A 17,561-nucleotide genomic window follows, 5' to 3' on the forward strand; every position below is an offset into this window, starting at 1 on the left:
TAGTCAATATACAATGCACTAAAACTTCTCTACAAAAGGAAATATACTCTAGCTCAGAAAAAATAATTAGGATAAAATAACCCTCACATATATCCTTAAAAGTTATTAACCTTCAATGATTAAAAAAATTATATGCTGGGTGTGGGGATGTACATCTGTAATTCTAGCACTTGAGAAGCCGAGTCAAGAAGAATGCTGGGAATTCAAGGCCAGCTGGGGTACACAGTGAGTTCAAGGCCAGCCTAGACTACATAGTGAGACCCTGTCTCAAAAAACAAAAACAAACAAAAATCTGTACATTCACATAAAAAGCAAGTGTCTATGTGTCATAAACAGATCTGTCTTAGAATTCTCTCATATGTCTGCTATTTGAAGGGGTCCACCCCATTTCCCTGGCCTCATCTTTCAATTGGGGGGCTTCGGTTAACATACCATTCTTGCCTTCTTTGCCTCCCTCTTACTCACTCATCCCATGTGCAAACAAGTGACCTTTTAAGTGGTAACCGTGGGTGAGAAACTGAGCCTAACTGACAAGTCTCTTCCACTCTCTCTCACTGAAGCTTTCTGTATATGAAAGGTGCATTTTGACTTGCACTCTACCGGTGCTAGTATAGCAGGGCAGGCTGACACTTGGGGACAAAGTTTCATTTTGAGGTGTCATATTAGGAAATCCTCTTGACTACAGATCCAAACCATGCCTTCAGTTTAGGATTTTGTTTTTGAATCACTAATAAAACTAGCATTTTAACTGTCATCTTTTTACCTCTTGCATCTCTATCTCAGTCATGTTCAAATTCAGTAAGGAAGAGAGGTATTTCTTGGGCCACAAACAGTTACAAAATTCTAAAGGAAAGTGAGTGCAAATAAGAATTTATATCTACTAAAATTATCTAAACAAAAAGGCAAAAGACACCATCAACTATGCAAGAACTCAGAAAACACAGATCTCATGAAACATTTGTGAAAAATTAATTATTATAAAATCCCGGTAAGGGAGAGATGAGTATAAAAATGGAGAAGTAATATGACTAGAAATAAACAGCAAATCACTGAAAAATGAAGAAAATATAAAAAGCACCGATGACCCCAAACTACAAATACTTCACACACGTGGACAAGCATATGGAATAACACTGCAAATACTTGCCATCAAGTGCACAGAGTGAAGTCCCCTGGTTCTCCCCCTTGCTGGTCCCGCTTCCTTTGCTAAGTCTCCAGAACAAGTCTTAAATTTGGTGATTATCATTTCGTGCAGTTACACTTAAACATGTACATATGCAAAACATTATAGCACTGTATTTTTTCATGTTCTTAAGCTTTAGATATGGTATCATATTGCATGTATTTTGGTGCACCTCACTATTTATTGATTTAATTACTATTGAACCATTTAGAAAACTAATTTATCCACTTTTCCATTAAAGCAAAGGTTATTTTAACTTTAACTATTCTGCACCACAGTACAATAAAAATTCTTATAGGTATGTGTCAGAACTTCTCTAAGGCATATTCTTTTTTTTTTTTTTTTGGTTTTTCTCCGGTACCGGGAACCGAACTCACGACCTTGCGCTTGCCAGGCAGGCACTTTGCCGCTGAGCTAAATCCCCAGCCCCTCTAAGGCATATTCTTACAAAAGAAATTAGGGCCCACATGGTGACCCACCCTTGTATACCCAGCACTTACAAAGTTGAGGCAGGAAGATTACTGTGAGTACAAGGTCTGTATCACATAATGAGTTCAAGGCCAGGCTGAACTAAATAGCAAGACCTTGTCTCAAGAAATTAACAACTGAGGGGCTGAGGATTTAGCTCAGTGGCATGGCACCTGCGTGGTAAGCATGAGGTCCTGAGTTCAATTCCTTGTACCTGCCCCCCCAATTCAGCAACCAAACAAACAAATTAGAAAATCATAAAAAATACACATTTTTAAACTTAAAGATCAAATGGTAAAATAGAACACAGTGTTTGAAACATATTATTCTGCTGTAAGTGTAGAGGAGTTTCTGTTCTCATTCAACACTTAGTTCCCTTAGATTTTTCCACAAAATTAGGAAATAGTACCTCATTTAATTTGTATTTCCTTAATAACTATTTCATTCTCTAAAAAGTCTAAACATATTTCACATGTTTATTGGCTATGTCCTCCCATAAACGGCATATTTATACTGTGCATTTTTATCAACTAAGTTACTCCTTTCTCAAATTACAGGCTTTTTATACATTCAAGGTAACATTATTTCCCTTGAAATTGTATTGCCATATATTTTTTAAAACTTTGAAACAATCTTAAATTTGTGGAAAATTTGCTACTGTAAAAAAAATTCCTGGAACCATTTACAACTAAGTCACTGACATGACATCCCATCATCCTTCAATATTGTAATGTATGTTTCTATATGAATGAATATTCTCCTATATAAGCTTAATATGGCAAAGATGAGGAAATTAACATACTGCCTATGTACCATTTACAAAATGTAAATATTAGTGATTAGCCTTTAAAAATAGTAAAGCATTTATCCTTAAGGCGTCTACATTTAAGTCACGATATCTATTCCTCTACAGATGATAATAAGAGAGCTTTAATACTCTTTTATTCTTTCAACAAAAGAGGCCTACATTAAGATTGACACCATGTGAATAATTGCTTTCCTTTTTTTCTCCCCATTCTTGACAACACAAGAGGGAATGAGATTAAACTTCTCCTGGAAATTTAAACATTAAATCAAACTTTCTGAGAATAATTGCTGGGAAAAGTTGAGAGTTAAATCTCCTTTGGCAATTTATTTTCAAGACTATTCCTTCTGAAATACTCTTAATACGGACCTACTCTAAAGCCATGGTTAACCTTTAAAAATATCTCGAGACCTAAGATTCTTTCACCTTTTTTTATCTAGTGAATATACATGAGTTTTATATAGTCAGTGTTACTTAGGGTCATGTTTATATAGCAAATATGAAAGTAATAAATGGTTGCAAATGTCTTTGTAGTATTAGTCATGTATCGGGAACTGCTAATTATTCTACGTGAGTGATTTCATTGATTCTTCAGGACAATTCCATGATAAATAGAAGGCCTTCAATTTAAGGGGGGTGGGACATGGAAGAGAAAAACTGGAAATATTAAGTGTAGATAGCAATCTGGGAAAGTTTTCTATAGATTGACAAAATGAAGTGGCGTAGTAAAGCTGAAGAAAAAAGTGGAATCAAGTTAGTTTGTTGTTACACAGAAGGAGACATAAAAGGACAACTAAATGTGATGGAAATGAGACACAGACAAGGAAAAATTCAGAAGGCAAAGACAAAGCATCTCCTGAAACAATACTCTGGTATGATAGGACTTAGTGCAAAAGTACAGCGGTCTTTGCTAGCAGAAAATATAGTTCCTCCATATTAACTGGAGAAAACAGAGAATATAAAGGCAGAAATGGAGGAATGGAATTGCAGCAAATGACATGCCCTCACAATGTGTGCCCTTTCTTCTTTTTTCTTTCATTATTATTATGTGAATACCATCAGCAAGTATGTCTTGGCAGGAAAAGGGCTGCAGTGTGCTATGATGGGGATGCTCTTTTCCACGTTGAGTTCACCTCCTTTTAGCAGCTTTATTTAGATTTTCCTATACTTGTAACCTTCCCAAAGTTTTAATCCATATATGCTTGGATGTTACTGCTTCTGGGTATAAGAATTATAAGGAAAACACCAGAAACCTAAAGCAGAGATAGCATCCTTTTAAAAATATTTTCTTTCTCAATAAAAATACATATAAGGATAACAGCTTCAGAAAGAAAAATCTGTTCTGTTCTTTCTTTTTTCTGCATCTGTTTCAAGTAAATGATGCCATAGCTTATAAATCTTTGTCTTTATCTAAAAGTTGTGAATGCACCAATTGGCCTCTTCAGCTCACTGATTAGACAAAAAAAGTATAAATAAATTCTGAAACATAATTTCTTCTCTCATTTTCTGTCTCCTAAAAAGTGAGTCATTAGATTGCTTTGAAATAATGAGTTTTTTACATACTATGCCAAGGACTTCTCGGTTATAAATATATGAAGATGGTAAATATAAATCACATGCATACCTCTCACAGCTGACTGAGAAGGCTGAGTCAATACTTTGATGTCTAATGTATTGTTGATATTTTCTTCTAAAGTAGCACAATATCCATCCACAACACTGGTAACAGTATCCTTCAAAGTTCCAAGATTATGGAAAACCTGAAGAGCTGTTCCAACTTGAGTTGGATTCTTAAAAAAAAGATGAGATGGGATGGAAACAGATAAATAGGAAACAAACAAATCAATATAAATCTCCAATTTAAGTGGTACTGAGCAATTGTCACATTTTTAAATCAAAGACAAGAATAAAACAATTTGAAATAAATATAACTTTAGTCATTATTTCATAGAACAAAAGTTAAATACTATATTATCCCACCCTTTTCCTGTCTCTCCTTCTTTAGAGGTTAATAACAAAGTTTGAAGTCTGTGGTATAATATTAGAGATTATTTAAAATTTGCCACGAATCCCTACAATGGGAGCCATGCTGCAATAGAAGTCCTAAACTGACACAAAGGCTTGATACTACTCTATATTCATCCTTGGTACTATATTCATCCTTGATACTACTCTATATTCATCCAACACTCATTCTAACTACAAATATTTATACAATGTCTACTGTGTAGCTATCATAGCTCTGGGTGCTGGAAACACAGTGTGAAAATAAATTAAATCCATGTCCTTCTGGAGCTTATAATTAGTATGAAATATATAAAACATAAATACAATAGGATATCAGATAGCAATGTGCACAATTTTTTAAAAGTGATGTAGAAAATAAGAATATAGAATGATAAAGATTACTTTAGAGACAGAAATAAGAAAATCCACCTCTGAGATGATATTCAAAGAGACCTGAATATTCTGAGTGAGGAAGTCTAAATATATGTGGAGATACAGATCTAGGTGATGGTATCAGCCAAAAAACTGAGAGAGAAATGTGCTTCATATGCTAGTGAAATAACCAGACCACGATGGTATCTGCGGCAGTGGGAAGCGACAAAGAGCAGGAGATGAAGGAAGAAGGGAAAAAACTACCAATGAATAGATTCAGATCAGAGTGATATAAAACTGTTGTATGTGTTGCCAAGTAGACTAAACTACCAGCTAGTACAATAACTTATCCAGGCCCAATAGTTGAAATTCTTCTACCATTTATGAGTCAGTGTGTGCTATTAGAGATATGGAGTTAAAAAGTTCAATTATTTAACATGTTTTCTGGACTTAGTTTATAAATAAGACAAAAAGTTACTTCTAAAATCTACTGGCCTTATTTTCAAATTACACTATACACTGCAGCTACACAAACACACAGAAGCAAAAGAGTATGCTCAAAAATATAAATAAGTTAAAAGCAAAATAACAGCTAATAGGAAGCAGAGAGAAAGAACTTTTGCAAATGGGAAGGAGACCAAATAACAGAGAGAGGGCAGAAGGAAAAGAGATCAAAGAATTAAGATGTATTATGTACATGTTCCAACTCCCACGATGAACATAATCATTATGTACTGCAAACATGTACTAATAAAAAATTTTAAAAAGCCATCTAAACAAAGAAAGAGAAGGAAACAGAGTTGGTAAATAACGATGCTCATTTGAAATTTATTTCTATTAAATAAATGAGTATTATTTAAAAGTAAAATGTTCTAATAAAAATGTTTCATTTAATTTGATTATACTGAATTTAATTCTAGTATATACTGTCAACTATGTATTAGAACGCCAACAAGAGAAACCGGAGAAAGTAAGTTACTACATATAACATTATTAACCAAAAACAAGGCATGACATTTGTTTCTATGGTTGTTATTTTCATCTTTTACTCTTCTCCCAAAAGTGAGTGTATTATTTTTTATTTTATGTTTTACATTTTTGTAGAGTAAGAATTAAAATAGGGTAGGCGTAAGGAAATTTAATCATTACTAGAAGAACATCAAGGAACAATTTTATCTCATAAAACTAAAATACAGACACACACTTTAAAAGTTATATCTACTATCCTGAAAAGACTTGTAGAAATCATAGTTTCTCCACATGTAGGTTCAACGCTATCTATCAATAATATGTATGCATACATTGACTAAAAACATATATTATACAATAGTTATAATTTATAGTACTTTAATTATACTGAAAATAAGCTCTCTGATTAACACAGCCACTTTTTCAATTCATGTCAGTTATTCACATTCATAGCTTAGTATAGCTGTGTCAGTTGTTAACAGAGAAGCTACAATAGATAATATATGTTACTAACGTAGAAGCTATCATAATCATTTGAAATAAAATTCTTAAAGTCACATACATACAGAGGAATATGACACTTAGGTAAGCACAGCTTTATGAATTATACTGAAGTGAACCCACCTGGTAACTACCGACTAGAACCAAATACTGCAGCCACCTCTGAACTTTGTGTGGCTCTTCCCAAGCTCCATATTTCCAAATATTATCACTTTCATAACTTCTGAAACCACCATAGTTTTGCTTATTTGTGAACTTGGAGTAAATGAATTATAGAATTGTGAATTACTTTGATCAACATCTTATTTGAGAAATTATTCCATGTTGTTGCACACAGAAGCAGTTGACTCACTTTGTTGTTGTGTAGCAGTCCACTGTAGAAATTTACTTGAGTTTATCCACTGTACTGATATACATGAGTTCCTTGTACTTGTAGGTATTTTAATTTATCCTGCCATGAACATTCTTGTACACAGCATTGAGTGAACATACGTGCAATTTTGCTAAGAGTAGAACTGCTGAATTTTAAGGTATTTGTGTGTTTGGTGTTTGTAGCTAGTGCCGATTTTCCAAAGCCATTGTAACAATTATACTCACAGGCAACATATGAGAATTGTAGGCATTCAATAAACTTGCCAAAAGTTAAAATAATCAGTTCTTTTAATTTTACATATTCTTGCTGGGAAGATAGCACAGCGGCACAGTGCCTACCCGGCAAGCACCGGGTTCTGAGTTCGATTTCCAGCACAAAAAAATAAAACCAAAATTTTACATATTCTTTTGAGTGAGCACCGTGGTTTAATCTGCATTTCTACGATGACTAAGCAAGTTACCCTTCTTGCATATTAATTATCCACTTGAATATCTTCTTTTGTAAAATGTATATTCATCACTGTTGCGCATGTTTTTCACTGGTTGTTTTTGTCATTTATGTATTTGTACAAGTTGTTTATATAATTTGGATATAACCACTTTGATGATTATAAGTATTGCAAATATGTTTTCCACTCTTAATGAAGTCTTTTTGTAAAAAAAATTCCTGATTTGAATGTAGTCCCTCTTAGCAACCTTATTCTCTGTGGTCAGCACATTTGGTATCCTGTTTAAAAAGGGTCCACACTTATGAAGATGTTTCATTCATGAAACTATCCTCTAGAAACTCTACTGGTTTATCTTCCACACTTCCACTTTTGAGACAGGAGTCAATATTAGCATTTTTCTCTATGAATATCCAAATGATACAGCATAATTTACTTGAAAAGGCAGGCAAGCCAATGAAAAGCTTTCCCCGTCCCCTCACTCTCAAGAGCCACCTTTACAATAAATCAAATACCCAACTATGTGTTTTTCTTTTTGGAATCTCAATTATCACATTCACCTATCTAAATTACTGTAGCTTTAAGTTTGAGAGTTAGGCTTCTAGTTCTGTTCTTCAATTTGATATCAGGTGTTTTCAGCACACGATACTTTCTTACAAATTTCAGAACTGGCTTGACAACCTCCATTTTAACAAAAGCTTCTGGGATTTTGTTTGAAATTGCATTAAACCTGTAACTAAAATGAGAATAGATATAACACTGAGATCGCCAATTCACAAATATGGCATGTCTCTTTGTTTACTTAGGCCTTCTTTCTCTTAATAATCTTTGGTAGTTTTCTGTGAAGGGGGTCTGATTTAGTATATTTTGCATTTTAAGCATTCCTATGCATTTGATATTTTTTGATACTGTAAATAATAATTTAAAATTTCTTTTGTCTGAGCCGGGTATGGGAGCACACACTTGTAATCCCAGCACTTGGGAAGCTGAAGCAGGAGTTATACGAAAAACCCAAAGTATAAGTAAATTAAAGATAAAGTGAAAAGTAGATAATAGGAAATAGGGAGATACAGCTTTTGCAAATGGGAAACACACATGAGATGAAAGGAGGTTGGAGAGATGAGAGAAGAAGGGCATGTAAAAAAAATGAAGATGTGTTATATACATGTACCACCTTCCTACAATGAATATAATCTTTAGGTACTATGAGCATGTACTAATAAAAATTTTCTAAAATCACAGACTGTTATTTAATTTTATTAAATATACTTCTGTGCCTCATGAGATGATAATTTCCTCCCCTTTTATTGAAGATAATTTCTTCCCCTTTCACTGCACTTCTGGACTAAAGCCATCTTGGTCATTATGAATTATCATTTATAAATCTGCCTGGCTTACATTTGCTAAGATTGAGCATTTTTTTGCATCAATTTTGAGGAGAGATGGCTAGTAATTTTCCTTCCTTATAATGTCCTTACTTTGATACCAAGGTTACCCTGGCTTCACAAAGTGAGTTGGTAAGTATGCTCCCTCTTTCACAATTCTTGAATAGAGTTGATACTATAACACTGGCGTGCTTATTCCTTAACTGTCTGGAAGAATTTACCTGTGAAACTATTTGCTCTTTGGAGTTTTCTTAGAGGGACGGATTCAGTTTTGATAAAAAAAGTAAAATTACTCAGACCTTCTAATTTCCTTAGTGTTATTTTTGGTAAGTTGTTCTCCTAGAAATCTGTCAATTTCAATGAAATTTTCAAATCAATGGGTGTAGCTGTACCTAAGGCCCTCTTCCTATCTTTAATTTTTGTTCACTCTCTTCTTAGGTCAACTTTTAAATCTTGCATCTTTTTTGTTTTCCGTCCCTCATCAGTCTTTTGGGATATTTACCAATTTAATTTACTAGGCTTATCAAATAACTAATCTTAGGCTTTGCTGAATCTATTATCAGCTACTGTTATTCCTATCTTGCAGGCTGCACTGGCAGGCCTAAACCAGAATCCAAGCTCCAGAACTTAGACAAAACAAATGACAAATTAACCTACTTAATACTTAATTTGCACATTAAATTAAATAATCTTTTCTCTTTTCAGACAGAGCCTCACTACCTTTCTCAGGGTGGCCTCAAACTCTTGGACTCAAACAATCCCCCTGCTCTAGCCTTCCAAGAAAGTGATACTACAGGCACATGCACCACACTGGCCTAGAATAAGTCTTACAACTGATTAGAACTAAAAGACTGGAAGAGATGCTCAATAAATATTAGTTACCTTTAGCTTGTTCTGTTAGCAATGTGCTGTCATGGAAAGAAGTTGGACATTTAATATAGCCATGAGGAGGTAAGTAAGCTTCTGTTATTTGGGCTTGTTTTTATACTCTCCATGGTCTGTTGAAAAGACTATCCCTTACCATACTTGGTAATCAGTATAAGATTAATAGAAAATATTAGTTCTCATGTATTTTATTAATATCCTAAAACTTGAGAGACTTCTAAGAATAGCCACTGTTCCAATTCCTAAGAAAATTTTCTTATCACTCTATCTCTACTGAAATAAATTACACAATAAATACTATTTGGGTAACCCTGAGTCAGCTTTTGTCTGTGTGTCTTAATTTTATAAACTGTAAAATGATTACAATGACTGCACATGGTGGCATACACCTGTAATCACAACACTCAGGAGGCCGAGGGAGGAGAATCACTGCAAGTGTGAGGCTAGCCTGGACTATATACAGCAAGACCCTGTCTCAAAAAAATAAAAGCAGTAACAAAAAGATGAGGACAGACAAAATAAATAATTCCCAAAGCTGGACGAAGATATTTTTAAGAAAAATACAGCCACCAAGATTTCAATTCCAAACTTTTTGATTCAACTAGACTAGACTGAGGCCTAGTTACATGTATTGTTCGAAGTTATTCAGATGATCTGGTACAGTCAGCCCACCAGCTACCTGAAAAAGCAGCATTTGGAAACCACTAGATTAGATGTCTTTGCCAGATTTTGAAAGAAAAGAATCATTTATTCATGTGGAAATAATTACTTTTTGATTTTAAAAATTTGAATACTCTATACTATCTATAAAGACCAGTAAACTCAACTGCCTGCGGTATTGTGTACATGAAAACAATAATGATAACAAAAGATAACTTTAAAACGGCAAGAGCCTACTCACTGACAGACTTAAAAAACATTCTGTGAAATTTTTATTTTGCAAGATTGATAACAGAAAATGACTGACAGTCAAAATACCATAGTCTAAACTGTTTGCAGAGAGAAAAAAAAATCAGCTTCTCCAATTAAGAGCTAGTAAGAAAACAATAGCTTGCATAGTGAGTTAAAATGAGAATTGCTGTGGTTTGCATAAGAGTCCCCCAAAGGTGCATATAAGGTTTGGTCCTAGGGTGGTAGTACTAGGAGGGGTTGTGGACCTTTAAAAGGTGGGGCATTGTGGGAGGTGCTAAGATCATTGGAGATACCTTCCAAGGGGATTGCTTGGACCTGATTATTCTTCTCTACCTCTACTTCGTGGCATAAGATGCAGGCAGTCCCTCTGACATGTACCCCTGCCATGATGTGCCACTCACCCTCACCAATGGGTCTGCCAAATTTTGGGCTTGAACCTCTAGAACTATGAGCCAAAATAAACCTCTCTCTGCTTCATAAGTAGCCTGTGTCAGATACTTTGTCTTAGAAATGTGAAGCCAACTAATACAAGACTATAAAGAAAAGAACACATGCAAGATTTTGAAACACTGAAAAAAAACCCTGGATGCTGAATGACTACAACAGACAAGAGAGAGGACAATATCTACTACAGTTTGAAGTTAAGATCATGTATCAGTAGAGAGACTGAAAGAATAGAAAGAGAAAAAGCAAAGTCAGAGAAAATCATTTAGATCTGGGTGAGTGGGTGTGAGACAAGACAGATAGAAGGATGTATGAATGAGTCTAAGGTGCCAAGGGATGTTCTTTGTTGGAAATGTGAACAGTTCTGAAATGTATAACCATGGGAAACTAGTTTGGGTAGTAAAGCAGACCGAAACAACAAAGAATGAAAATACAGAGATGTTGGAGTCCGGAAGTAGCAAGGGTGATAAGTAATGAAATCATTGGGAAGTTTAGAAATGAGGTGACAGAATAATCTTGTTAGAACTAGAATTGGAATACCAGGAAAATAGGAAATAATTCAGTGTAGCCCAAATTCAAGTAAAGAACATCTCCTTGAGACACTGGGCACTGGTATCTCTACTCTACCATTCTGTCTTAGAGACAAATATAAACTGGGCATGGTGGTGTAATGCCAGCACTCAGGGGGCTGAGGCAGGAGGATCGTTGCAAGTTCGAGACCAGCCTGGGCTACAAAGTGAGCTCAAGGCCAGCCTGAACTGCACAGTGAGACATTTTTTGTCAAAAAGACAAAAAAAAAAAAAAAAAAAGACAAATATAAGTTTTAACCACTGGCTCTTGCTGAGTCCTTATTAATAAACTTCAGGCTTTTAGTTCATTCACATATAAAAGAAAGGGATTGGACTGCATGGACTTTAATGCCCTTTCTAAAACTAAAATACAATGATTTTATCATTCAACATGTATCATCCACTATGTACTGATATTGTCTGAGGCACTGAGAATAAAAAAAAGTAATCCACTGTCTGACCCTTCAATATTTATAGTCTGTAGGGACGTAAAGATAATAAATTGGCAATTAGAATGCACTATGATAAATGAGAAAGGAAATGGAGAGTTAAAGACAACACATAGGCAATTACTCAAATTAGGGGAGAAAAAGAGGGATGGAGGGAAAAGGCAGTGCTCTCTGAAGAAAGGAGTCTCTGCTAAGACCTGAAATGAAGTACACTTGGTATGCCCTGAGGAGCTGAGGTAAGGAATTATGATTTAGAGAAAGAGCAGGAAAGCAGAGACAAGAGTTTAAAACACAGTAACAGCATATACAAAGCCTGTGAATGATAGCACACTGGCAAAACCCAAATCCACTGATGTGACATGTGACAGATAAGAAATTTACAGAAATCCTGCTATGAATCCTAGGGCCTATATAAATGGCTCTAAATCTTTGGTGTTATCTGGGGGATTACATGGGGGTGTTGTTAAATAAGAAGGAGCTTGTGAAATGCTCGTATGATTTAATTTTTAAAAATCTGAATGCTGGTTATCCATGTTTGTTTACTCTGTGAAAACTTCACAGCTGTACTAGTAATAAATGCCTTTTCTGTTGATTATAATTTTAATTTTTAAAAATTCGAAAAGAAATAACAGGTAGTGAAAAAGATAATAGATTATAACAAAAAAATTTGTCAGAAGATATAACTCTTTAAATATCTAAAACACTATTCAATAATGTTTTCTGTTTTATTTTAAAACAAAGGCATTAGATAATGGAAAACAACTGTGTATATATATACACATATATATGTCTTTTTTTTTTTTTTTTTTTTTTTTTTTTTTTTTGAGACAGGGTCGCGCTATGCAGTTCAGGCTGGCCTTGGGATCACTTTGTAGCCCAGGCTGGTCTCAAACTCGCAATGATCCTCCTGCCTCAGCCTCCTGAGTGTTGGGATTAGAGGTGTGCACCACCACGCCTAGCTAACAATTATATTTTTAAATTATCAAACATGAATCATCTGTAACTATCTTCCTAAAACAATATAAACAAGAATTACACTTGTATGTATACACTATTAAAATTACATATAACTGGTTTTGACACTAATTGACTGCCGAGCCCAGCGTGGTGGCACCAGCCTATGGCCCCAGCTACTCTGGAAGCTGAGAAGCAGGAGGAGGATTAGCTGAGCCCAGCAGGAGTTTAAGGCTAGCCTGGCAACACTAGAAGATCCCATTTCCAAAACTGAAAAAAATAATAAACGCATGACTCCCAAAATATTGCTTAATGCGAAACTTAAATTTTGATTTTGCATGTTGTTATGGGCTGTTTGTGTCCCCCAAGTTCACATGTCAAGGCTCTAACCCACCATTTACTGGTGTGATATTTTGAAATTGTATTAGTTTCCTTTCCTGGCATGTATCTCATAAAATGCTTGGATTCTTCCAAGTGGCAAGTGTCAATGAGTTTACGGATGGATGGCAGCACCTGTGTAGCTTCTAGATAGGGGCTCATCACTAAAAAGATACAGGAGGAATACATGGTGAGGAGTTTCTGCCTAATTCCTTAAGCTCCAAGTAGAAAAGAAGGGCCAATGGTTAAGCTGAAGACTGCTGGCTAGAGATTTAATTCATCACATCAATACCTCAATATAATAAAGCCTCCCAAACAACCTCCAAGGACAGGATGAACACATGGAGGTACCTTTATGGTGCTGCACCCAGCAAGGGCCTGGAAGCTCTGTTCTTTATGTACGAGTTCTTTATGAATTCTGAATATTAACCTCTTATCAAGGATACAATATGCAAATAGAAGTTGCATTTTTTACTGTTATTTCCTTTGTTGTACAGAATTTTTCAAGGCTGAGGTAAATCCATCTGTCTGTTTTCACTCTTGTTGCCCATTTCAATGTTGTATACAAAATTGTCACATTCAATGTTCCATACCCCCCAGTCCCTGGTTTTCTTCTAGGAGTTTTATAGTTTCACGTCTTACATTTAGGTTTTTGGACTTACGGAGTTAATTTTTGTAGTGGTACATGGTGAAAGCCCAACTTCATTCCTTTCCACATGAAACAAAACTGCATTTTGAAAACAAGCATCCTGAGTGACTTAAAAACTCCAAAATTTGAGAACCACTGCTTGTATTATCTGTGAAAGTCAAACCAATCACCTTATTTCCCTTAATAATGCTGCTTTGGCCACTCCTCCGCAGCTTTAGCCCTGGCTTGCTAAAGCCCAAGTGTTCCTCTACAGAAAACAAAAACACACAATCGTCAGGAACACTATTATTAGACAAAAGGAAAGGAGTGAAGGTAGGGGCAGGGAATGGAGGGAATGCTAACGGAAGAGATGAATATACCGTAATCAAAATATGCTACATGTGAATACCACATTGAAACCCAAATGGTTTGTAAAATAAAAATATATATTTTAAAAAATAATCTGAGCCAGGCATGGTGCTAGATGCCTACAATCCCATCACTCTGAGAGGCTGAGATAGGATGACCACAAGTTTGAGGCTAACATAGGCAACTGAGAGGCTTAGAAAGACCCTGTCTCAGAACAAACAAAATGAGCTGGAGATGGAGCTCAGTGTGCAGGCCCTAGGGACAGACCTCAGTAACACACACATGCATGCAAATTTTCAAAGGACAGAAACCCCAATTTAGCAATGAAAACTACTGTCTTTTAACAGTTTTTCCTGCCATCACCTCGTAAACTCCTATTGTGAACCACGTATTATTCTAGGTCAATGGTGGCAAACCAATGGCATGTGTATTATTGTTTTTTTAAGCCAAAAGATATTATTGAGTTGTTTCTTCTAAACTAAAACCTCAGTATTCAGATTTAATTGTAGCACTGGTACTTTGCAATAAATAAGTGGGGTTTTGATGGCAGTTTGGCACTAGATCTCTAAAAGGTTTGTCATCACTGCTCTCAGTATTTTGTATGTATGGTAGCTAATCTTTCCCAACAAAATGCTCAAACTTAGGCTGTTATGATTTCCCAGCTAGAGTAGGGAAACTGAGGCACAGAGAAGTTAAAAGAAAGTCTAAGAAAATGAAAAACAGATGGCTGAGCAAGAGTTCAAGTACAGTACATCCAACTTAAAAACTGATGCTTTTCAAAATTGCAATTTTTAAAAATTTTTAAATCATCATTAATAATGATCAAAGAAAAGACTTGTTTGCTTTAGTTGGGAAGTAGAGTTTAAAGGAGATAAAAAGAATAACCAATGAATACTTTCTTTATATTTTGTTAAATAAAGATCATAAAAACTATCATTAATTCACAAAAGAAAAGATACTTAAATATGAAAATAAAGGGGACAAATCATCAGAATTAGAGAGAGTCTTTAAATACCATGACTATTTATGAAACTACTGCTACATTCTTTTAATTTTAGTGAGAGCTGATGAAACCTCAGTGTGACTGCTACCAAACGGCAAGTTGCAGTTAGAACACCGGCACTTATTTTTCCAAACAAATGAGCAAGTAACCCAATTTTGCTGAAAGATACCAGCTGTTATACGTTGTAGCTACATGTCTCCCCAAAGCCTCATGTGCTCATAAGTGCAGCTGGATCTAAGGTGTGTGAATATGGATTATGGGTGTGTAACAACTGGATCATTCCACCGATTGGATTAGCATATTCACAGGTGTTGCTGAATGGGTTTACTGATGATAGAAGGCCTACCGTGGGTATCAATGACACCAACCAATAGGACTGAATGGAATAAAGAGGAAAAGAGAGGCTTGCTGCTGCTGCTGCTGCTGCTACTGCTGCTGCTGTTGCTGCTTGCTGCTTCCTTCCTGCCTGCCATGGACAGTTTCTCCTTTGTCGTGTGGCCTTTCTTTGAGCCAGCCACCTATGGACTGAAACTTCTATAAAATGTGAGCTAAAATAAATTTTTCCTCCTTGTGGGTGTTGGATATTTTCTCCCAGCAATGAGGAAGTAACTAGGATATCAGCACATCATGAATTATCCCTAAGTTCAAAGTCTCCATGAAAACTATCCACGAAAATCTACTTTTCTGGTACTCTAAGACTGTGATCTCTGGGAAGCATGAAAGTTTAAATTACCAGAAAACAGTTACCTTCTTGCTTTTCTTACCTGCCTCCCCATATATTGCTACAAACCACAACTTTAGTACAGTTTAAGTTAGTAAAATCATAAATTGTTCTTAATAGGAGCTGCTTACTCATCCCATCAGTAATACTGACAAAGACAATGTGAGTGCTTCAATTCACGGCTCATCTTGAAGTTGCTTGTTTTGTGCACTTGTGTTCTCAATGTTTCAGGAAGAGCTCTAAGACTTCTACTCTTTATTCACTTCCATCCTCCCTGCTCAACTCTCTCTCTCTATAAAACTAGACCAATTTTTGGTACTCTGTGTCCTTGGTGGTCCACACTTATTGCAATGTCCCATTCTCATCTGCAGAAAACAGCACACGGCAAGGAGATGCTTTATCCCAAAGACAACTATACCTTTCATATGCATACTGCTTCTGGTCTTGAAAAGGGGGCTGCACATCCACTAGCTGTACTATGTTATCTCCAGTTAGATAAATTAAGTATTGCAATGCTCATTTCAGTTAAGGAAACTAAGGTCCCAAGAGGGTATGACCATCACGGCATAGCAACAGACCAGGTTGGGGTCTTGGTCAGTTCATTCCCTGTTCTACACTTTCTGCAACAGATCATCCTGTCACCACTTGACTTTTGTCCAGATGAACCAAATTTGTAGGTGAGAAATAGATTCTGGCAAGTGTGAGAGATCTCAAAATAGACAGACTAAAAGCATTTTTAAAATACTATGCTAGAAAGAAATTTCTACCTAAAAAGTAGCCACATCTTCCAGACAATGCTTTCCCTTTGAGATGTACAATAGCTAAGAGTAATTTTTCTATAAATTGTCACTATGACTTTCAACAAATCAGACTCTAATGAAATTTCTCAACTTCATGAATTATATAAATTAGACAAAATACCATGCAATAGAACATAAAATGTAATTTTATAAGCATAAAATGACAGACTTCAACCTCCTCAGAAGTATTTCAGAACATGGCACAACCATTTTCTTTACTAAAACTATTTCTCTTGCTTTGGAAAATATATATGATGCAATTTCTTCTTTCTCTCTCAATCTCTTGCAAGCTCCTGAGCATTATATGGAAGAAAAATAAAATCCCACAAGAATGCTTTTAGTTGTTTAAGATCCCTAACAAGCTTGCCAAAACAGAATCACTGTAACCAAAGCAACAGCTGCACAGAGCAAATGGAACAGATACAGCAAGACTACCATGAACTGCTCCAGGAAATAGAGGCAACACTCTAGTACTGACAAAACCATGAGCTAACAGGAACTAACGCTTCTGGGCATAAATATGGCCTTAAATCAAATTTCGGACCATTTAAAAAGCTTTATGTAATTGAAATTAGAAATTAAAACAGTGATAGGATCTGTATTAGTTGGAAATAAAATACAAAAGTAATATCCCAGTCCAGGAGTCCACGGTGGATGATAATCTTACACATATACTCTGAAGAGTATCAAGTAATCCTTGCATCATAACTATTAATCATGCTTTACTCTATCCTGTCATAAAGTAATTCTTTAGAACATTTTTTTCTTGGGGGCTGGGGATTTAGCTCAGCGGCAAAAGCGCTTGCCTGGCAAGCGCAAGGTCGTGAGTTCGGTTCCTGGTACCGGAGAAAAACCAAAAACCCAAAAAAAAAAAAACTTAATGCTTTGTCTATGTGCAAATTCTGTTCAAGTAGGAATCTCAACTAACCTTTGCGATCTTA

General features: G+C 35.5%; 1 protein-coding gene across 1 annotated transcript in view; it reads right to left on the reverse strand.

Annotated features, from left to right (window-relative positions):
* Positions 1-17,561, reverse strand: part of Cog5 (component of oligomeric golgi complex 5) — a gene marked incomplete in the record, with an annotated part of 269,280 nt that overhangs the window by 90,940 nt on the left and 160,779 nt on the right. Inside the window, 1 exon segment of the mRNA XM_013510538.1 lies at positions 4,081-4,246. Coding sequence (XP_013365992.1) covers positions 4,081-4,246 — 166 coding nt within the window.

The sequence above is a fragment of the Chinchilla lanigera genome, unplaced genomic scaffold (genome assembly GCF_000276665.1).
Source record: "Chinchilla lanigera isolate Chin_1 unplaced genomic scaffold, ChiLan1.0 scaffold00009, whole genome shotgun sequence".
In the NCBI taxonomy this organism is placed as follows: domain Eukaryota; kingdom Metazoa; phylum Chordata; class Mammalia; order Rodentia; family Chinchillidae; genus Chinchilla; species Chinchilla lanigera.